At 43.9% G+C, this 18,320-nt stretch overlaps 1 protein-coding gene across 2 annotated transcripts in view; it reads left to right on the top strand.

Moving 5' to 3' along the window:
* Nucleotides 1-18,320, top strand: part of MTHFD1L (methylenetetrahydrofolate dehydrogenase (NADP+ dependent) 1 like) — a 232,004-nt gene that overhangs the window by 74,326 nt on the left and 139,358 nt on the right. For both annotated transcript variants that reach the window (XM_044292321.1, XM_044292322.1), the window contains exons 10-15: nucleotides 37-134; nucleotides 2,327-2,500; nucleotides 4,437-4,573; nucleotides 6,186-6,232; nucleotides 7,142-7,249; nucleotides 7,598-7,672. In XM_044292321.1, coding sequence (XP_044148256.1) covers nucleotides 37-134; nucleotides 2,327-2,500; nucleotides 4,437-4,573; nucleotides 6,186-6,232; nucleotides 7,142-7,249; nucleotides 7,598-7,672 — 639 coding nt within the window. The remainder of the gene's footprint in view (nucleotides 1-36; nucleotides 135-2,326; nucleotides 2,501-4,436; nucleotides 4,574-6,185; nucleotides 6,233-7,141; nucleotides 7,250-7,597; nucleotides 7,673-18,320) is intronic.

The raw sequence follows: 18,320 nt of genomic DNA, 5'->3' as shown, positions 1-18,320 counted from the left end.
ACTACAGGCTCACTATAGTTTGTCCTTTGTCCTCAGAATTTAGCAGAAAGCAGTAAGAGATGGTTTGATGCTCAGAAGTACAAAGCGTGGCATCTTCATTGCTTAAAGTTGCAGCCTCTGTCCCCTGTACCCAGGTATGCTGTTATCAATGTTATGGAATATAAGAAGAGTAAGAATGAATTTACCTACAAACCGTATCTCAGGATAGGTCATCCGTATCTGATCCGCGGGGGTCCGACCACTGAGATCACAGCCTTCTTGCAGCTTTCCCTAGGCCAGGGCTGGCCTACCTGCGGCTCTCCAGCTGTTGTAAAACTATAACTCCCAGCATACCCAGTCCGCCTACAGGTATCAACCTACAGCAGGGCATGGTGGGAGTTGTAGTTTTACAACAGCTGGAGAGCCGCAGGTTGGCCAGCCCTGCCCTAGACCGAGTGACGTCACGTGGCCTAGGAGCAGCTCAGCCCCTTAGAAGTGAATGGGGATGAGCGTGATACCAAGCACAGCCACTATACTATGAGAGAAGGCAGTGGCGCTCAAATGGGTGCTGGTGCCTTCTCAAACAGCTGATCAGTGGGCTCCAGAGGATAGGTCCTCATTATTGATCTCAGGCGACCTTTTTAAAATCTGTGACAAGCTGCTCACGGAGGGACCTGCTTGTTCCAGACAAGTAACCCACTGAAGCCTGAAAGTCTGAATTTCTCTTTAAATGTCCTTAATACGGTATATTATCTTGTTCTTGGGAGAGGTGACCGTGACATGCAAAGCTATGGATGTAGCAGAGTGTACTTCCCTTTTTGGAATCTGTAAAAAACCTGCTTGTTTCAAAGCCCTTTTCTGCAACTTCTACTGCTGTCTTAAAGGGGTTGTCTCACTTCAGTAAATGACATTTATCATGTAGACCGTTAATGATTTGCACGATCCCAGCCTCACAGCAGGATGTCAATCGCGGTGAAGGGAGGACGGGTAAGGGGCGGGCGTTGCTTGACTTGACGCGAGGAGGCCGCTGCCCCCGTGACGACAAGCTGACTCTGAGGATAGCGAAAACACAGATTAAAACAGTGTTTTTATAAAGTATACAACAACCAGTGCAGGAATGAAAACCCTGATTAGGAACACACTGGGGGCTACTGTAAGGTTTAAATGTGTTTTGGAGGTGACTGGTTCCCTTTAAGGCCTATTGGTCCAAACTTTGATGGTTACTCTACAATAATGTTCCTCTTTCCAAATTGCTTGTTGGGTCTTGTAAAACAATCTGTGCAAATATTTGGCCTTTTAAATTTCCTGATATCCTACAGCCAGCTTGTAATGGCTCCCTCAGTTCTTTTTATTTGGCTGATTTATTACTGTTGACATTATTCATGCTTGCAGTCACCTACTGTTATTTGTATGGTACAAGGTGAAAGTTCACTTACAGCAGTCTTTTTGTATTCATTTGAAATATACCAACATGCAGTGAACTGTGTAAGCAAGTGGGGTTAGGCTACTTTCACCAGTGTTTTTGCAGATCCGAAATGTGCCTGTGGGAATTAAGTATCACACCTGTTGAAATCCGGCCTGCCTTATCCTTTTCCACCTACATTTGCTGTCAGGTTAGAGTTTGGTGACAGCCATGGTCATTAGGTAGTTACCAGGGGTGGACTGGCCATAGTCCCTACAAGAGAACTTCCTGGCGGGCTGATGCACAGGGGGCCATTTGAGCTCTCCTCATGGCTGCCATCTGGGTACATAACCATCTGATGCTATCGGCATTAATGAATGCTAGGAGAATCGGCTACTTATGCACCTGGTGCAGGTGCCCTTCTGAACTCAACTGTATGGCCATCTTCAGGAAGCTGATACAGTTGAATACTATGATATGAGCGGCAATATTTTTGGTACTTGGTTTTTCTGCGGCAGTATTTTTGTACTGTACTACAATATTGCTGGCTGCCGTGCCTTATGTCAGTTTGAATCCTCTTCTAGGTGTTTCCAGCCCCACTTTAAGTTCCCAGGCCATCCCTGGTAGTTGCCAATTCTGCTGGCCTTGGACCTGATATATGGCCATCTTACCACTACCTGTCACTATATTATATTAATTCCAGGTCTGAGGGTCTGTTGTGTAGTCTACCAGCTCCAATGCCCCGCGTGGGGTCCTCCATAACCCCACTTTTACGTTCCCTCCACCCTTTCCAGTGACTGCGGCCAATGTATGCAGACTTATACAGTGACAGACATAAGACATTTGGGAGTGTGGCCCTTAAAGCACAGTTTCCCGTGAGAAGGAAGACAGCAGTACTAACTTGTAATGTCTATATCAAGCATGTGTCTGTTCATATTTTTGCAGCGATATTGAGATTTCCCGAGGACAGAATCCAAAATCCATTGACATGCTTGCCAAGGAGATAGGATTGCTTACAGATGAACTTGAAATGTATGGCTACACGAAAGCCAAAGTACGTCTGTCTCTTCTGGAGAGGTTAAAAGAGCAGCCAAATGGAAAATATGTCTTAGTTGCTGGGTAAGAATTTCTCTTGTTTCCTCCCATAATATGTGAATGCTCTTGCCAGTTGCTCCCTGGAATGTGATTGCCAATAATTTGCCCAATTGATTTTCTTGTATTGCTCCAGCATATCTGTGAAGACTGGGTGACAAGTGCTGTAATGCCAACCATAACCTTAAAGGGATTATCCCATGAATAATGTAGAAAATGAAAATGGCACATTAAGGGTTCATGAACATGAATGTACTTGTTTCCGTTCCGTTGTTTTTTCTGCGGCCCATATGCGGAACCATTCACTTCAATAGGTCCACAAAAAATACTCAGTCTGCATTCTGTTTCTGTATGTCTGCATGCAAAGAAGATAGAACATATCCTATTCTTGTAGGCATTGTTGCAATGGATTCGCAAGAAAAAGGGATTCAATACTGATGTCGCACAGACGTCTATTTTTTGCGGATCCGCATTTTGCCCATACGGTCATGTGCATGAGTCCTAGGTAATACATGATAATATCTTTCAGCCCTGTACCTCGCATGGATCCAGATCAAATCATGCTAGATTATGTCCTGCTGTCAATTTAGGGGACATATCCTTATTCACGGGGTGTTCTCTCTGCTTGAAGGCTGGAACTGGGCATGTGCTCTTGTCTCAGAAAGTAGAAATGGAGCAGACAGCAGGTGGCGCTGTACAGATAGAGTTCAGTGAATAGCCTAGTGGCTATACTAATTTTTTAATTGCCTGCAATTACAAAAGTTTTCAGATCCAGGTGCTGGTTTGAGAAATATTTTTTTTGTGTGACAACCCCTTTGAGATAATGATCTGCTGCATTGTGGGTGTTTATTCCTCTGTAGGTGTGGTCCCACAGGCAGCATGTCAGACTAAACTGGCTGAGTAGGACAGGGATCAGCACCCCTCGGCACTCCAGGTGTGGTGAAACTACAACTCCCAGCATGCTCCATTCACTTCTATGGGAGTTCTGAAAACGGCTAAGCAAGTGTGCATGCTGGGAGTCGTAGTTTCAGCACAGCTGGGGTGCTGAAGGTTGCTGATTAGGGCTGAGCGAATAGACTTCGGATGAAACAGAATACTGTACGGCGCGAGCGTTCCGTACAGTATTAGAATGTATCGGCGAAACCGAGTTTTTAATAGTAAAAATTTAATTTCTGAAGTTATTACCCAGTTCTGTTACCTTGATGGATTTTTTTTTTTTTATATTATAGTCCTTTCTCTATAGCTATGTGGAGCACAAAGAATTGTCATGCTTTTATAAGTTATTTCCAGATTTTGAAGTCCCAGGATAGAGTAAAATATTGCAGGACATCTAAAGGGTAGCAAGAGACAGACCTGCTGCAGCCTGTTTGACAGATAGTTTATTTCAAAATGCTGGCTCGGCTTTTGGGGTTACAGGAAAATCCCTGTCTTAATTCATTTCTGTTCTTGGATCTCTTGCCAGAATAATAGCTGATTTCTTACTCCCGAGTCACTCTGAACAGTTTAAATGCAAGACATGTGTTGCCCGGCCAGGTCTGCTTTAGGCTACCTTCACACTAGCGGCAGGATGGATCAGACAGGCTCTTCACCCTGTAGGATCCGTCCTGCCGCTATTTCGCCGGACATGGGGACCGCACGGCGAAAGGCTGCCGGACTAAAAGTACAGCATGTCTGACTTTTTAGTCCGGCGGCCTCTCACGGTAAACTGCCGTGCTGCGCCGGAGCTCCGCCCCCGTCCCCATTATAGTCAATGGGGATGGAGCAGCGGCATGGCGTAATAGCAGTAGGACTGATCCAACAGGGTGAACAGCCTGTCGGATCCGTCCTGCCTCTAGTGTGAAAGTACACTTAGTCACCTTGTTGACATCAGTAGCAGTTTGGACTCCTTTCAGCTTGGTCTTACTTGTAGATCTTTTAGACATTCAAACAAATCTCTTCTTGTCTTTTTGTTTTACCCAATCAGTATAACACCGACACCTCTTGGGGAAGGCAAAAGTACAGTTACCATTGGGCTGGTGCAGGCCCTGACTGCTCATAAAAACATCAATTCCTTTGCGTGTCTGAGACAGCCTTCACAAGGACCCACATTTGGCGTCAAAGGTAACTTTATCGAGTTCTTCTTTCCTTTTTATACTTATTTTCTTGTAGGACAACGACAAAGCAAGAAAGAATTAGTGCTGTATTCAGAACTGGATTCAGAGTACTGAGGCACATGAGATTAATATTAGCTGGACGACCAACCATCTGATATGGGGGTGTCCCGGCTTTCCCCAACAGGACATGTCAGGGGAAGGAAGGATTGGACTGTTGATTCAATTCAACATGGTTTTGTTAGGGAAAACTCATTGACCCTTTACAAATATATATATATATATATATATATATATATATATATATATATATATATATATATATATATATATATATATATATATATATATATATATATATATATATATATATATATATATATATATATATATATTTGTGTGTGTTAGAGACCTATCAAAATGTTTGGTCAGTTGGGGTCTGAGCGCTGAGACTAGAACAAGGAGAGAGCTTGTGTCTTGTCCTCTCTTCTCTCTGCTGGAAAGGAAGCAAGATGGACTCAGTAAAAAGTGTATAGGCCCCTCTTTATTTCATGAGTGCTAGAACCCCTTCCGATCAAAGCATGTCTTTATGCTTTAGACCAGGGATGCTCAACCTGCGGCCCTCCAGCTGTTGTAAAACTACAACTCCCAGCATGCCCTGCTGTAGGCTGATAACTCCCAGCATGCCCGAACAGCTTACAGTTATCAGCCTACAGCAGGGCATGCTGGGAGTTGTAGTTTTGCAATAGCTGGAGGTCCGCAGGTTGAGCATGCCTGCTTTAGACCATATCAAAAGTTTTATAATAACTTAGTGACCCTTTGAAGGAGAAATCATTGACAGAGACCACATGACACTGGTCGAGCATTGGGCAGATCATCACTAACAAGCATTCGTAGGAGAATTTGCTGGTGTGAAGGTGCCGCTGATTACCTGATGAACGAACAAAACATTTGTTAATCGGGTGAGAAGATTGTTTGTGCGGACAACTAAATCATCATTAGCCGGCGGCAGATTGTGTTGTCTAAACAGCCTGTGCTACCGGCAAAAAAATGGTTCTGGATGAGGATGGTATTTAGCGATCGCTCCTCCCTATACTGTTGAGGCGATTGCTGTATATAAATACTGTGGTTATGCAGGAGAGCACTCTAGTATAACGGAAACCGGACGGATCAGTTATGCAGGCCATAGACTTCTATTATGATGGAATGATTCCTTTAGAGGCATTCCGTCATGGAATTGCGTTATGGTCCGTGGTAACGGAATCCATAATGAAATGCTGTGTGTGTGTGTGTGTGTGTGTGTGTGTGTGTGTGTGTGTGTGTGTGTGTATATACCCCATTTTTCATGTCGGCATTCTCAGCATCACTTGCAGAATTTCCTGTTTTCATCAGCCTCCTGTTCTCAGCATGCTTTGCTCTGTAACTTTTCACAGGGCTTGTGTACTGGATTGTTTGCTTGTCCAGGTCAATGATATTCGCCGCTTTCGATCTTTGTTTATCGTTTCATTACGTCCACTCCACCATGCATTTTACTAATTATCTGTCCTGGAAATGTTGAAAGACAGTGTGTGAAATGAATGCAGACAGCAGTGCTCTTGTAAGTGACCCTCTTCATGTTTTAGGTGGAGCAGCAGGGGGTGGATATGCTCAAGTTATTCCAATGGAAGAGGTATGGACTAAAACAATATTTAGTATTTGTTTGTTTTTTTGCAATCAAATGTTCATCTTTTTCATACAAGGATCAATAACTTTTTCATGTATTTGTAAAGGATTCGTGTTGGCTGAAAAATAAATTGTGTAGTGGGAGGTCCATACGCTGGATGCACGCTGAGAATAGAGTGCTTGCCTGAATGGGAGCGCTTGTATCAGAGGAGAATAATTGCGTAAAATTCCAGAGAAGAATATGTACGCAGTCAGGATTTCCAAAAATACAAATTTCCTAAGCCATATAGTATTATTTTTTTGCCTTTGTTTGACTTGCTCTTTCTAGAACTCATCCAGGAGTAACATAGGGGCAGACTTATCATTAAAATACGGCACCTTTTTATAGTGTAAAAAGTCCCAAACTGCACCTTTGCGGCTTTTTAAACACCACTTGCACAGAAAATTTTGCGCAAGTGGCGTTTGTCCACCAGCCTCACCACTTTCCTGCACTGACGAAAATGACAATCTACAGCTACTGTCAGTGCCACAGACTGCAGTGGCAGGGTGCATGCTTGACCGCCACTCCATTTAAAGTTTTGTACAGCCTATAGCAGGCCGAGACTGTGACGAGCCTCCCTAGCGTCACCCGGGATGCTCGTTCCCGTCGCTGCCTGCTATTGGGGAGCAAGGTAAGTAGTATCTGAGTGAGGGGCCTGAGCATATGGGGGGGGGGGGAGGGGTCATTATAGGTCTTGGATAACCCCTTTAAGACAATACACTTAAATAGTGCATATGTTATATCTGATTTTTAGAATAAATAGGCTTTTTTGGCTGATAACTTATTCCTTTACTTTTTACACCTGACCAATAAATATATAAAGTTATTGAAACCTTTTTTTGATGCCTATGTATAGTAACGGCATTTGTTTTACAGTTTAACTTGCACTTAACTGGAGACATCCACGCAATCACGGCTGCCAATAATCTGCTGGCGGCTGCCATAGATGCAAGAATCCTGCATGAGAGCACTCAGTCAGACAAGGTGATTAGCACTTACCGCCAGGGAGGGGGCTTTTCAGCTGTTGCATAGTCCATGGGGCAGTGGAAAAATTCTAGTGTTTTTTTTGTTTTGTTTTTTATATGGCATATCTTTGCCTTGATTTTATAATTTTTTTATAATTTTATATTACAAGTAACAGCAGAAGCTTTCCATGGCTGCAGCTCCCACCTGATTGTCTACCTGGCAGATGACCTATTCTGTACTCACCTGCAGCTCGGCCTTCTGTCAGCTTCTGATCAGATGCCATCTCAACATTTAGATTTCATCCTGTTTCCTCAGCGGTGCTATGCTTTGCATCATGTTTTTAATCACAAAAGTGTTGTTTTCCAGGCTTTATACAGTCGTCTTGTTCCATCCGTTAACGGAGTGAGGACGTTTTCTCCAATTCAGATTGCTCGGTTGAAGGTAAGTTTTATTGTAGTATTAAGTGTTCCAATGTCTGATCTTCTTTATCCCTGCCAATCAAGAGCATAGGAGTCCTCTCTATCCTGTTCCTTCTTTAATTTGAGAGGGGGGTAAAAAGAGAGAACAACAAATGTGCTGTGCAGTCTTCACTGACTTCTATGGAGTGTTAGGTTAGGTCCACATTTAATGCTGAAAATGCATGTAGAACTTCCCCACTGATTTCAATGGGGAATCGGCATGTTAAACCATACAGCGCTTTTTCTTCCCTGCTTGCAGTTTTATTAACCGCAGTGCGGAGAGAAGAGATGTCCTGTCCTGTCCAACCCACGTCCAGAATTTCTATTGAAAATGGCCATGAATAAAAATAGTCACCGAAACAGCACTAAACGCCATAGGAAAAAATGCATGCTAAAAATACTGTGTGAACCTAGCCCTACAGAAATGGCCAAATGAGAGAGCTTTGTTTCCATATGTGCGATACTCTGATGAAGTCTAACAGAGATGTGGAATTCCCATAGACCTTATAAGGGTAACTGTCCTTAATTTATTTATTTTTATTTTTTTATATATTTTTTTTAACCTTAAATCGGTAGTACAAATGGATATATGAAACCATGATACACTCCTGTTCTTTTAAAATACCCCTTTAAAAATAAAAATAAATCTATGAATCTTTTTCTAGAATGTGCATAATAAAAACCAATGCTTGAAAGCGCGCACCAGACCGTCACGGTTGTGGGGATTCTTTTGTCTTCCACCCTTATGATGATGTGTGCTCGCTATTATGTGACTCTGGAGCTCGGAAAAAGGGCCAGAAGAGACATTTTCTAAATTGTGTGCTCCGCAGTATGGACAAGTGTCCGTCTTACCTGTAAAAATATGAAGGGTTATGGAATGATGATGTAGCATTGGGTACACTGGATGACTCTAGTCATTACATCATTCCATTCCTGTAAATGTTGAGCAACCTGGAAAGTGCTCACTAATGTTCCTACATTGGTGGCATATAGCTTGGATATCAGACACGTTGAAAAGAAAGGCGTGGTATTAAACAAGCAGGAAGTGCTCAAACCCACATGCAGTTGTGCATATATACAGGGGAGCAAATCCTGCACTTGTGGCCCGTTGCTAATGACTATCCCTAGCAAAAATGCATACAGTGGAGGATGCCCGCAGCGTACCACAATAGACATCCTACACAAGATGGCAATTATGTGGATGTGATAATATAACAAAACGATAGCAAAGACAGGTGCACTCTGCGGTCTTACTAAACCCTCAAACTGATTTTAAAATTGAGAGATTAGCCAACATGTCCTATGGTGTAGGACATGTCTGAGCCCGAGCACTGTGTACATGTCCCACCACTGGGACCCTGCACATATATCCAGAACAGGCCCCCTTAAGTGAATGAGAACGCACTGCGGATGCGATGCTTGCTCTCCATTCATTTCTGTGGGAGTTCTGAAAAAAATATCTGGCTACTTTCTGAAGTCCCATAGAAATCAATGGAGAGCACTTTGTACAAGGTGTGGCCACTGTTTCATTAACTTTTATGGGACTGCCGAAAATAGCCGAACCTCCAAAAACTACCTACTTTACCTTGTGTAGCTGTCTGTTGCATAAAATGATAAGTATTACTTACCGTACCTGTTACATTCCCCACCACTCTGGTTCCTTCAAGCCAGTCTTTTACTGTGCCGTCAATACATTTGACCACTGCAACCAACCGCTGGACTCAGGTCTCACATCTGAGCCCAGTGCTTGGCTACAGCAGTCACGTGGGTGAATTCATCACTGCAGCACAGCAAACAAGGACTGACATGGCGGCACTGGAGCGGTGGGAAATTTAACAGTTTCTTTTATTAATAACTAGGATGATATCCGCTTCTTTTTTTTTGGATGATTTTAGTACATTGAAATAGTCATCCTTTCCATGCAGCGTTTTCCTGCCCATCATAACAGTTTTTTGTTGTCTAAATTTATTATTATTAATTTTTTTTTTTTTATTTGACACAAACCTATGCACTGAAATTATCTGAAGACCATTTGGTAAAGGGAATATACAACTTGCTAAAGTACAAAAAATCTGTATGGCCACTAGGTGGCAGTGGCTCAGCTATTAATGCATGGATTCTTATGGGATTCTGCCTTTTAACATAAGACATGGGTGTGTTCCATGCTGAATGGCAGATTTAACCAGGGACCGAGAAACCATATAATTTTGTGGTCTGGTTCCAATTATCCCAGTGCGGTGACCTCACTACCATTGTGACAAATGCTTGTAAGAAATGTATGTTTTAGCAGTTAATACTGTATGCATCTCCAAGTTTATTTTGAATGTGTCACTTCTAATCTTGATATCGTGTTTCTGTTTGTAATATATTAAATTATCTTTTAATAATACTCTTAACAATGGATTGTATTCATTTCACTTTACAATCCGGATGTTGCCTAAGGGAATATACACAGACCTTGCAGTGATCTCATAATTCGAAGATGCCAGCAGCGTTGCCAGCTTTTCCTAGATTTTTAGCTGTATTGGCTGAAAAATAAGAATGTTCTCATTAATTCTGTTTCAAAATGAAACTTTAGAGGGCAGCAGTTTGTGCTCCAGAGCTGCATTTCTTGGACAAGCTGCTTTCATAGCCATTTCAAAAGGGCTCTCTTTAACGTAAGATCACTTGGGTATATAGCAAAACCCATGTTTACTACCTGCGCTCACCTGTTCTTGTTCTGGTGGCACGCACACTGAACGCATCCGGAGCCAATCCGTCACGCTCGTGTCAAAGAGGCCTCAGATTACTGCAAAAAGTATGCATAGTGGAGTAAACATGATGCATCCTTTTCACACAATTCTGTTACCAAAAACCTTTAGTAGGATCTAAGAGTTGTAAATTGTACCCTTTTTGTTGATCCGAGGCTCCGTTCCTGAGTTGCGCTAATTTTTTCTTAATATGCAATTTCAGTTTTTGGTGCCATAAGGGTGTCGCCATTGCTCTTGTTGCTATGAAGCGCAGCCATTTCTGTGGCCACCCCTTCTTCACTGCTTTCCCACTGTTCATCAAAGTGGTGAGGGAAGGACTGGGAAGGGAGTCTACTGGACTTAAAAATAGTGGAGCCTCAGCCAATTCCATCATATGTCGAAAAATTATCCTTCACCCCAACCTCTCCTAAAGCCCAGGTAAAAGCACCTGGAAGCATAAGAGACTCTCTTGGGGAATGAAGGTCAGATACCACTGTATGTAGACTTCATTCCATCATCCTTAAAAGACAAGTTAGAAGATAATTTAGAGACTGCCTCTTCCATATCCTGCCAGCCCTGCAGCGTATGCTTCTCCCCTAGGTTCCCCTCCCATTAGGAGACTCTAAATTACGCTGTAAATACATACAAATATTGCAGGACCCTCCTGGCTACCAAGCACATCATTGTTTAAATAATGCTCATATCTGCAAGAGACCCTTTATTGCTAGAAAGGGACAACACATTCGGTAAGTTGTTGAAGATGGAACAGCTTGGTGCCTGGCATAGAATGAACTGAAATAGTGGCCTAAATCCCAGTCTATCCACCAGATCAATTGAAAATGATGGGCAGCTAAATCTGTCAGAAAAGCTGAAGGACCTTGGTGACTTGAATGGTCCACTGTCCGCAGATATGGAGCAGAGACTGGGATCTGAAGCCCACGGACGCGCTTCGGTGCGGTCTGTGCCAACGCACTACAAAAAAATAGAACCACTGTTTTTGACGCTCTCTGCCGATTAGACAGCGCTACAGCCAGTGAGAAGGAGACTCCCATTGAGAAACAGGTCTGTCACCACCTCCCTGTACCGATGCTATTTATTTCCATACCAGGCGGGAAAAGTAAAAGGGGGGCACAGCGGGGCACCGGAGCGCCGAACAGATAAGCTAGTAAGTGATTTTACATGCCTGCACTATGCCCTACACAACCCCCTACTTAGTTCCTAATGTCTGAACCCATGAAAGGTCCCCTTTAACATCACATTACATCCTTTAGTAGATATAGGAGCCTATGTGACAGAGCAGGATGCTTTGTCTCCTAGTGCCTAGAATGCAGCAGGTCTGTGTTGCTATTTAGAGACAGAATCTGCCATGCAAATTAATTAGAAACATGATTATTGTGCACATTCCTGAATGTTGAATTTTTTTTTTTTTTCTTTCCTTTGAGTGAACATACTTGGACTGTACTCCATTGTGCTAGTATATATGTAAGCTGATAATGTTTCTACAGTACACAGGACATGAATCTTACAGGATGTTGCCTTCCATTTCTGTTTGGTTAATTTTTATTCTTATCTAAGCCATATGTCCTTTTCAATATTGGAAATGCGGTATTTTCTAGAGGTCGAATGTTCGAAGAACATTTGTTTTTACAGATGGAAAGCATTAAATAAGGAGGGTCACAAAACATTAGTAAGATTTTTCTAGGGAGAGAAATATTAATCATCACCAGGCTGGAAGTGGCATGCGTTCTGATCCTTAGCAGAAATACCTCTGGCGCAGTATAAATCCTGCGCCACGTGTGCGGTATAGTAGAAAGTTCCCTTTCAATGAACTGTACGTTGATTTGATCTAGTGAGCCTGGGAGACTTGAATACTAGAAATACACAAGAGTTTTCCTTTTCCTATAACATAATCAATTTATTTGTTGGATCATAAGGTTACATATTTTATTTTTTTTTTAAAAAGGTCTTCAGAAGAAAATCATTACAAAATTTTAGCTACTTTCTTTAACTGACTGGTATATGTTTTTAGTTTTTATTTAATTTAAATATTAATTATACTTTAATATAGCACTTAACAACATTTTGGTGAATTGGTACTTTTTAAAGGGGTTATCCAAAGTCTAAAACATGCTCTTCACATAGATTATACTTACCCTGGCCCCCCACGTCAGTCCTGAGCCCGCACAGCCACCGCTGCATCTCTCCGTCATGCGGATCAAAACATCTGGCGTTGGGGGGTGGGGTGGGGGGTGGAGCAGCCAATAGCAGGCCACCGCTGCATCTCTCCGTCAAGCGGATCAAAACATCTGGCGTTGGGGGGAGCAGCCAATAGCAGGCCGCCGCTGCATCTCTCAATCATGCGGATCAAAACATCTGGCATTAGGGGGGGAGCAGCCAATAGCAGGCCGCCGCTGCATCTCTCCGTCATGCGGATCAAAACATCTGGCGTTGGGGGGAGCAGCCAATAGCAGGCCGCGACTAGGACAAGCCTTCCTTGTGTCGCCCACGATGCTAGGGAGGCTCATCCCCATCGCAAATGCAGCGGGGATCAGAAGCGACACTGGGTAAGTATAATCTAGATGAAGGGCCTGGGCATTGGGGGACATGTTTTAGACTTTGTATAGCCCCTTTAACTGTAAATGAAACTAGTTGAGTTATACATCTGTTTGTAACTCTTTACAAAGGAAAAAACTGCAGCGCTCATCTATGTTGTTCTTGGGGAGGCACGGAAAAGGCCTGGATACGGACATACACCAATTTGAGAAAAATAGCTGTGAAATCCAGCTTCCCATAAAAAGAAACTTTATTTACTTGCGGTAAAATCCAGACATGACTTGCATGTACAGTCCATTGACTGTACATAAGAATGGACTGTACGTGCAAGTGATGTCTGGATTTTACCCCAAGTAAATAGTTTCTTTTTATGGGAAGCTGGATTTCACAGCTATTATTCTCAAATCTGTTTGTAACTGTTCCGACACCCAGCACCCCCGCCGATCAGCTGTTTGAGAAGGGACTGAGCTGCGCCTAGGCCATGTGACTAATGGTCGTGATGTCACAGGCCTAGGGTAAATGGCGAGAAGGCTGTGGTACTCAAACAGCTGCCAGGTGTCAGACCCCCCAACAGTCATTTGCTGATGACCTATCGAGGATAGCTCATCAGTTACAAACAAACCGGATACCCCCTTTAAATCCCTTTTTACACAGGTCAACAATCAAGCCAATTGTCAACAAGGAGCAGTCCTATGACCGCTTGTTCCCCATTACCCTGTGTGAAAGGTATAAAGGGATCAGCGGTCACCCGATGAACAGTGAAACACTTGTTCATTAGGTGAAAGCATTGCTGATGCAGAGACCAAAATAATTGTTTGTAGGCAGCAGATCGTCCTATGTAAACAGATCTGCAGCTCGGAAACAATGGGTCTGTATGTGGACAAGCGATCACAGTAGCGACCACTCATCCCCACACAGCGGAGGTGATTACTGCTTGTAAATGCAGTTCGTACAGTTTGTTCCCAATAATTGCCTGAATTAAAAAACTGGTGCTTGTGTAGTAAAGATGGTCAAAGAAGCTTGTACAGCCAACATATAAATGAGCTAGAAAAGTACTTAAGTCTGATCTGACCTAGCCGTGTTAGGGCTCGTTCACACGAACGTGCCGTTTTTTGCGGTCCGCAAAAAACTGATGCTGCCTGTGTGCCTTCTGCAATTTACGGAACAGGAGGCCATTATAGAAATGCCTATTCTGGTCTGCAAAAGGGACGAAAATAGGACAGGCCTCATAATTTTTGCGGGGCCACGGAACGGAGCTGTCCGCATATTTTGTGTACCCATTGAAATGAATGGTTCCGTGTACGGAACGCAAAATACGTTCGTGTAAACGAGCCCTTACTCAAATGTTTGATGCAACCATGATTTCACTGACCCAAACTTAGTGAACCTATTGGACAGATCTCATTAGACTACAAGATGGCTAGTTACTTAGCCTTTTACCTGTAGAGCCCACCTGAGCACTGTGCCACGTATGATGGGTGGCAAGTGAGGTTTTGCCAATTCCACAGTGCGGCCTTGCCGCCTGTAGCTCCGCCCAGTGTTCGTGGCCCCACCTATGTAAGGAGCGTCTCGGCGGCCGTGCTACTGCCGTTTAAGAGCCAGAAGGCTGTACTACAGTGTGCTGCACGTGTCGCGTCTCCAACGTGCAGTGCTGCTCCCTGTCCTCCCCAGCTCACAGCAAAACGCCAAGTACATGGGTGGTCTGGAGCTGGATGACATTAACTCTGCTCCTGATACGCTGCGCAAATAGGGCAGCAGTGAAACGTGTCGAGTGGACGCAACATTAGGCAGGAATGAAGTACAATGTGAGGTCATAGGGGCTTGATGGGTGGCTAAAAGTACATACTATACCAATGATCGCTGATCAGAATTCTTTGCAATAAGCCCTATATGCCCTTATAATCAACAGATACACTATTTCACTTGGTGTGTATCTGTATTGTGGTGCAACTGTGGCGGAAACGGTGTATCCCCTGGCCCCACATACAGTTTTCTTTAGGGCTCTTTCACACTTGCGTTGTCCGGATCCGGCGTGTACTCCATTTGCCGGAATTACACGCCGGATCCGGAAAAAGTCTTCAGATCCGTCTTCAAAATGCGTTCAGTGTTACTATGGCAGCCAGGACGCTATTAAAGTCCTGGTTGCCATAGTAGCAGTGGGGAGCAGGGGAGCAGTATACTTACCGTCCATGCGACTCCCGGGGTACTCCAGAATGACGTCAGAGCGCCCCATGCGCATGGATGACGTGCCATGCGATCACGTCATCCATGCGCGGGGGGCGCCCTGAAGTCACTCTGGAGCGCCCCGGGAGCCGCACGGACGGTAAGTATACTGCTCCCCCGCTCCCCACTACACTTTACCATGGCTGCCAGGACTTTAGCGTCCCGGCAGCCATGGTAACCATTCAGAAAAAGCTAAACGTCGGATCCGGCAATGCGCCGAAACGACGTTTAGCTTAAGGCTGGATCCGGATTAATGCCTTTCAATGGGCATTAATTCCGGATCAGGCCTTGCGGCAAGTGTTCAGGATTTTGGGCCAAAAAACGTTCCGGTCCTGAACTGAAGACATCCTGATGCATCCTGAACGGATTTCTCTCCATTCAGAATGCATTAGGATAAAACTGATCAGGATTCTTCCGGCATAGAGCCCCGACGACGGAACTCTATGCCGGAAGAAAAGAACGCAAGTGTGAAAGAGCCCTTACTTAGTGGTTTGAATGTTTTTGTTAAACCCATGGTAAGGCCATCACACATCTGTGTAAGGCTACTTTCACACTAGAGCAGAAAACGAAAAACAAAAAAAATTTATTAGTGGCAATTTTGGAGGAGCTGCTCAACCCCAGACACAGTGGCGTGTCCTCAATCAGGGGGAGCAACCCGACCGCATGTGGACCGCGGTAATCGACTAACCCCAGCAAAATATGCATACAATGGAGGACGTCGGCGCGGTCCACCTGCACCACAAGAGCAAACTACACAGAATGTAGCAATCATATGAAACACAGAGAAAGAATGCACCAAACAGATATAACACTGACTATACTGGCAAGACACAAATGAAGATATTAAAAGCTGAGACTTTAGCCAATATATACCAGTGATGGATATATCGGAGCCCATCATGCACCACGTCACGGTTCTCAGCATGGCAAGGGGTCCTAACCGCTGCTCTAACTATGGTGTGAACACGGTCTGGGGGTGATATAATTCAGCTCGCAGCAAAGCTTCCCACAAACGCCCAGCATGAATGCTGCGGTTGTGCGATGTGAATGAAGCCAGGCTGCAAGCCACACCCACATCAGACCATGTGATGGAGGTGACCAGGTGCAAAGGAGTGTTTAAATGCCAGGTAAAGGCAGACACACTCAAATCTAGCAAGGCAGAAAACGAAAAACAAAAAAATTTATTAGTGGCAATTTTGGAGGAGCTGCTCAACCCCAGACACAGTGGCGTGTCCTCAATCAGGGGGAGCAACCCGACCGCATGTGGACCGCGGTAATCGACTAACCCCAGCAAAATATGCATACACTAGCGTTTTTACTGGATCTGGCAGGGTCTAGCAAAAAGGCTTCCGTTATTGATAATGCAACCATCTGCATCCAGTATGAACGGATCCGTTTGTATTATATTTAACATTGCCAAGACAAATCCGTCATGAACTTCTTTAAAAGTCAATGGAGGACGGATCAGTTTTCTATTGTGGCAGAGAAAACTGATCCGTCCCCATTGACTTGCATTGGGGGTCATGCTGGACAGCATGCTGCGGTTTGCTCTCTGGTATGAGAACGGAATGCATTTTGGAGCATTCCGTTCTGTTCAGTTACATTTGGTCCCCATGGACAATGAATGGAGACAAAACTGAAATGTTTTTTTCCCGGTATCGAGCCCAATGCCGTAAAACTAAAACGCTAGTGTGAAAGTAGCCTAAGGCTACATGCACACGACCATGGTGTGTTTTGCGGTCCGCAAAACACGGATGGCGTCCATGTGCATTCCATAATTTGCGGATTGGCACGGACAGCCTTTAATATAACTGCCTATTCTTGTCCGCAAAGCGTGGACAATAATAGGACAAGATAGATAGATAGATATTTTTGCGGCGCAACGTATGCGGACAGCACACAGAGTGCTGTCAGCATCTTTTGCTGCCCGATTGAAGTGAATGGGTCCGCATCCGAGCTGCCAAAACTGCGGCTCGGATGCGAACCAAAACAACGGCCGTGTGCATGAGGCCTAAGACAGACAAATATATCAGGAAAACAGATGTGTGAGATTGTGAGCCCTCACTGGCTAGGCCCCCTCCTCCTCTGTTTTAATCAATCATGCAGTTAGTCTTATTGAACTTGTTTTTATTCGATATTTTGTACAATGCATTTGGAAAGTCTTCAGACCCTTTCACTTTTTTCACATTTTATGTTGCTGCCTTATGCTAAAATAAAATAAATGTAAAATCAAGGTTATCCCCATCATTCTGCATTTAATACCCCATAATGAGAAGGTGAAAACGGAATGATCAAAATCTTTGATAATGTATTGAAAATGAAAAGTTACCATCTTGCATTGGATAAAAGTATTCAGACCCTTTGCTTGGTACTTAGTTGAAGCACTTTTGGCGGAGATTGCAGCCTATCGTTTTGGGTATGATGCCACAAGGTTTGCACACCTGAATTTGGGGATTTTCTCCTTCCCCTTTTTTTTTTTTTTTTTTTTTTCCCTCTGCAGATCCTCTGAAGCTGTCAGGATGGATCCTCTGAAGCTGTTGGTATCCTGCAATTTTAGGTCTCTCTAGATATGTTCGTTTGGGTTTGTCAGGGCTCTGGCTGGGCCACTCAAGGACATTCACAGAGTTGCGTCTAAGCCACTCCTGTGTTGTCTTGGCTGTGTGCTAAGGATTGTTGTCTTGTTGGATGGTGAACCTTTGACCCAGTCTGAAGTCCAGAGCACTCTGGATCAGGTTTTGATTAAGAATATGTCTGTTCTTTGGTCAGGATTGAGAAAAAGATGAATGGAGCAGTCTCCCTGTCCCAGCCATTGAAAAACCTCCCCACAGCATGCTTCACTGTATGGATGGTATTGGACTGGTAATGAGCAGAGTCTGGTTTCCTCCAGACATGACTAGAATTGAGGCCAAAATGTTCAATCTTGGTTTCACCAGAGAATCTTTTTATTTATTTTAAACTCCATACAGGCTTTCTTGTCTTACTGAGGAGAGGCTTTTTTCTGACCACTCCGTCATAAAGCCCAGATTGGTGGAATGCTGCAGTTGCTAGTTGACCTTTTTATGTAAGTTTCTTTCATCTGCACACAACATCTTTAAAGCTCAGCCAGAGTGACCATTGCGTTCTTGG

Source organism: Bufo gargarizans, chromosome 4, assembly GCF_014858855.1.
Source record: "Bufo gargarizans isolate SCDJY-AF-19 chromosome 4, ASM1485885v1, whole genome shotgun sequence".
Taxonomy (NCBI): domain Eukaryota; kingdom Metazoa; phylum Chordata; class Amphibia; order Anura; family Bufonidae; genus Bufo; species Bufo gargarizans.
This window is presented reverse-complemented; position numbering and strand designations above follow the sequence as displayed.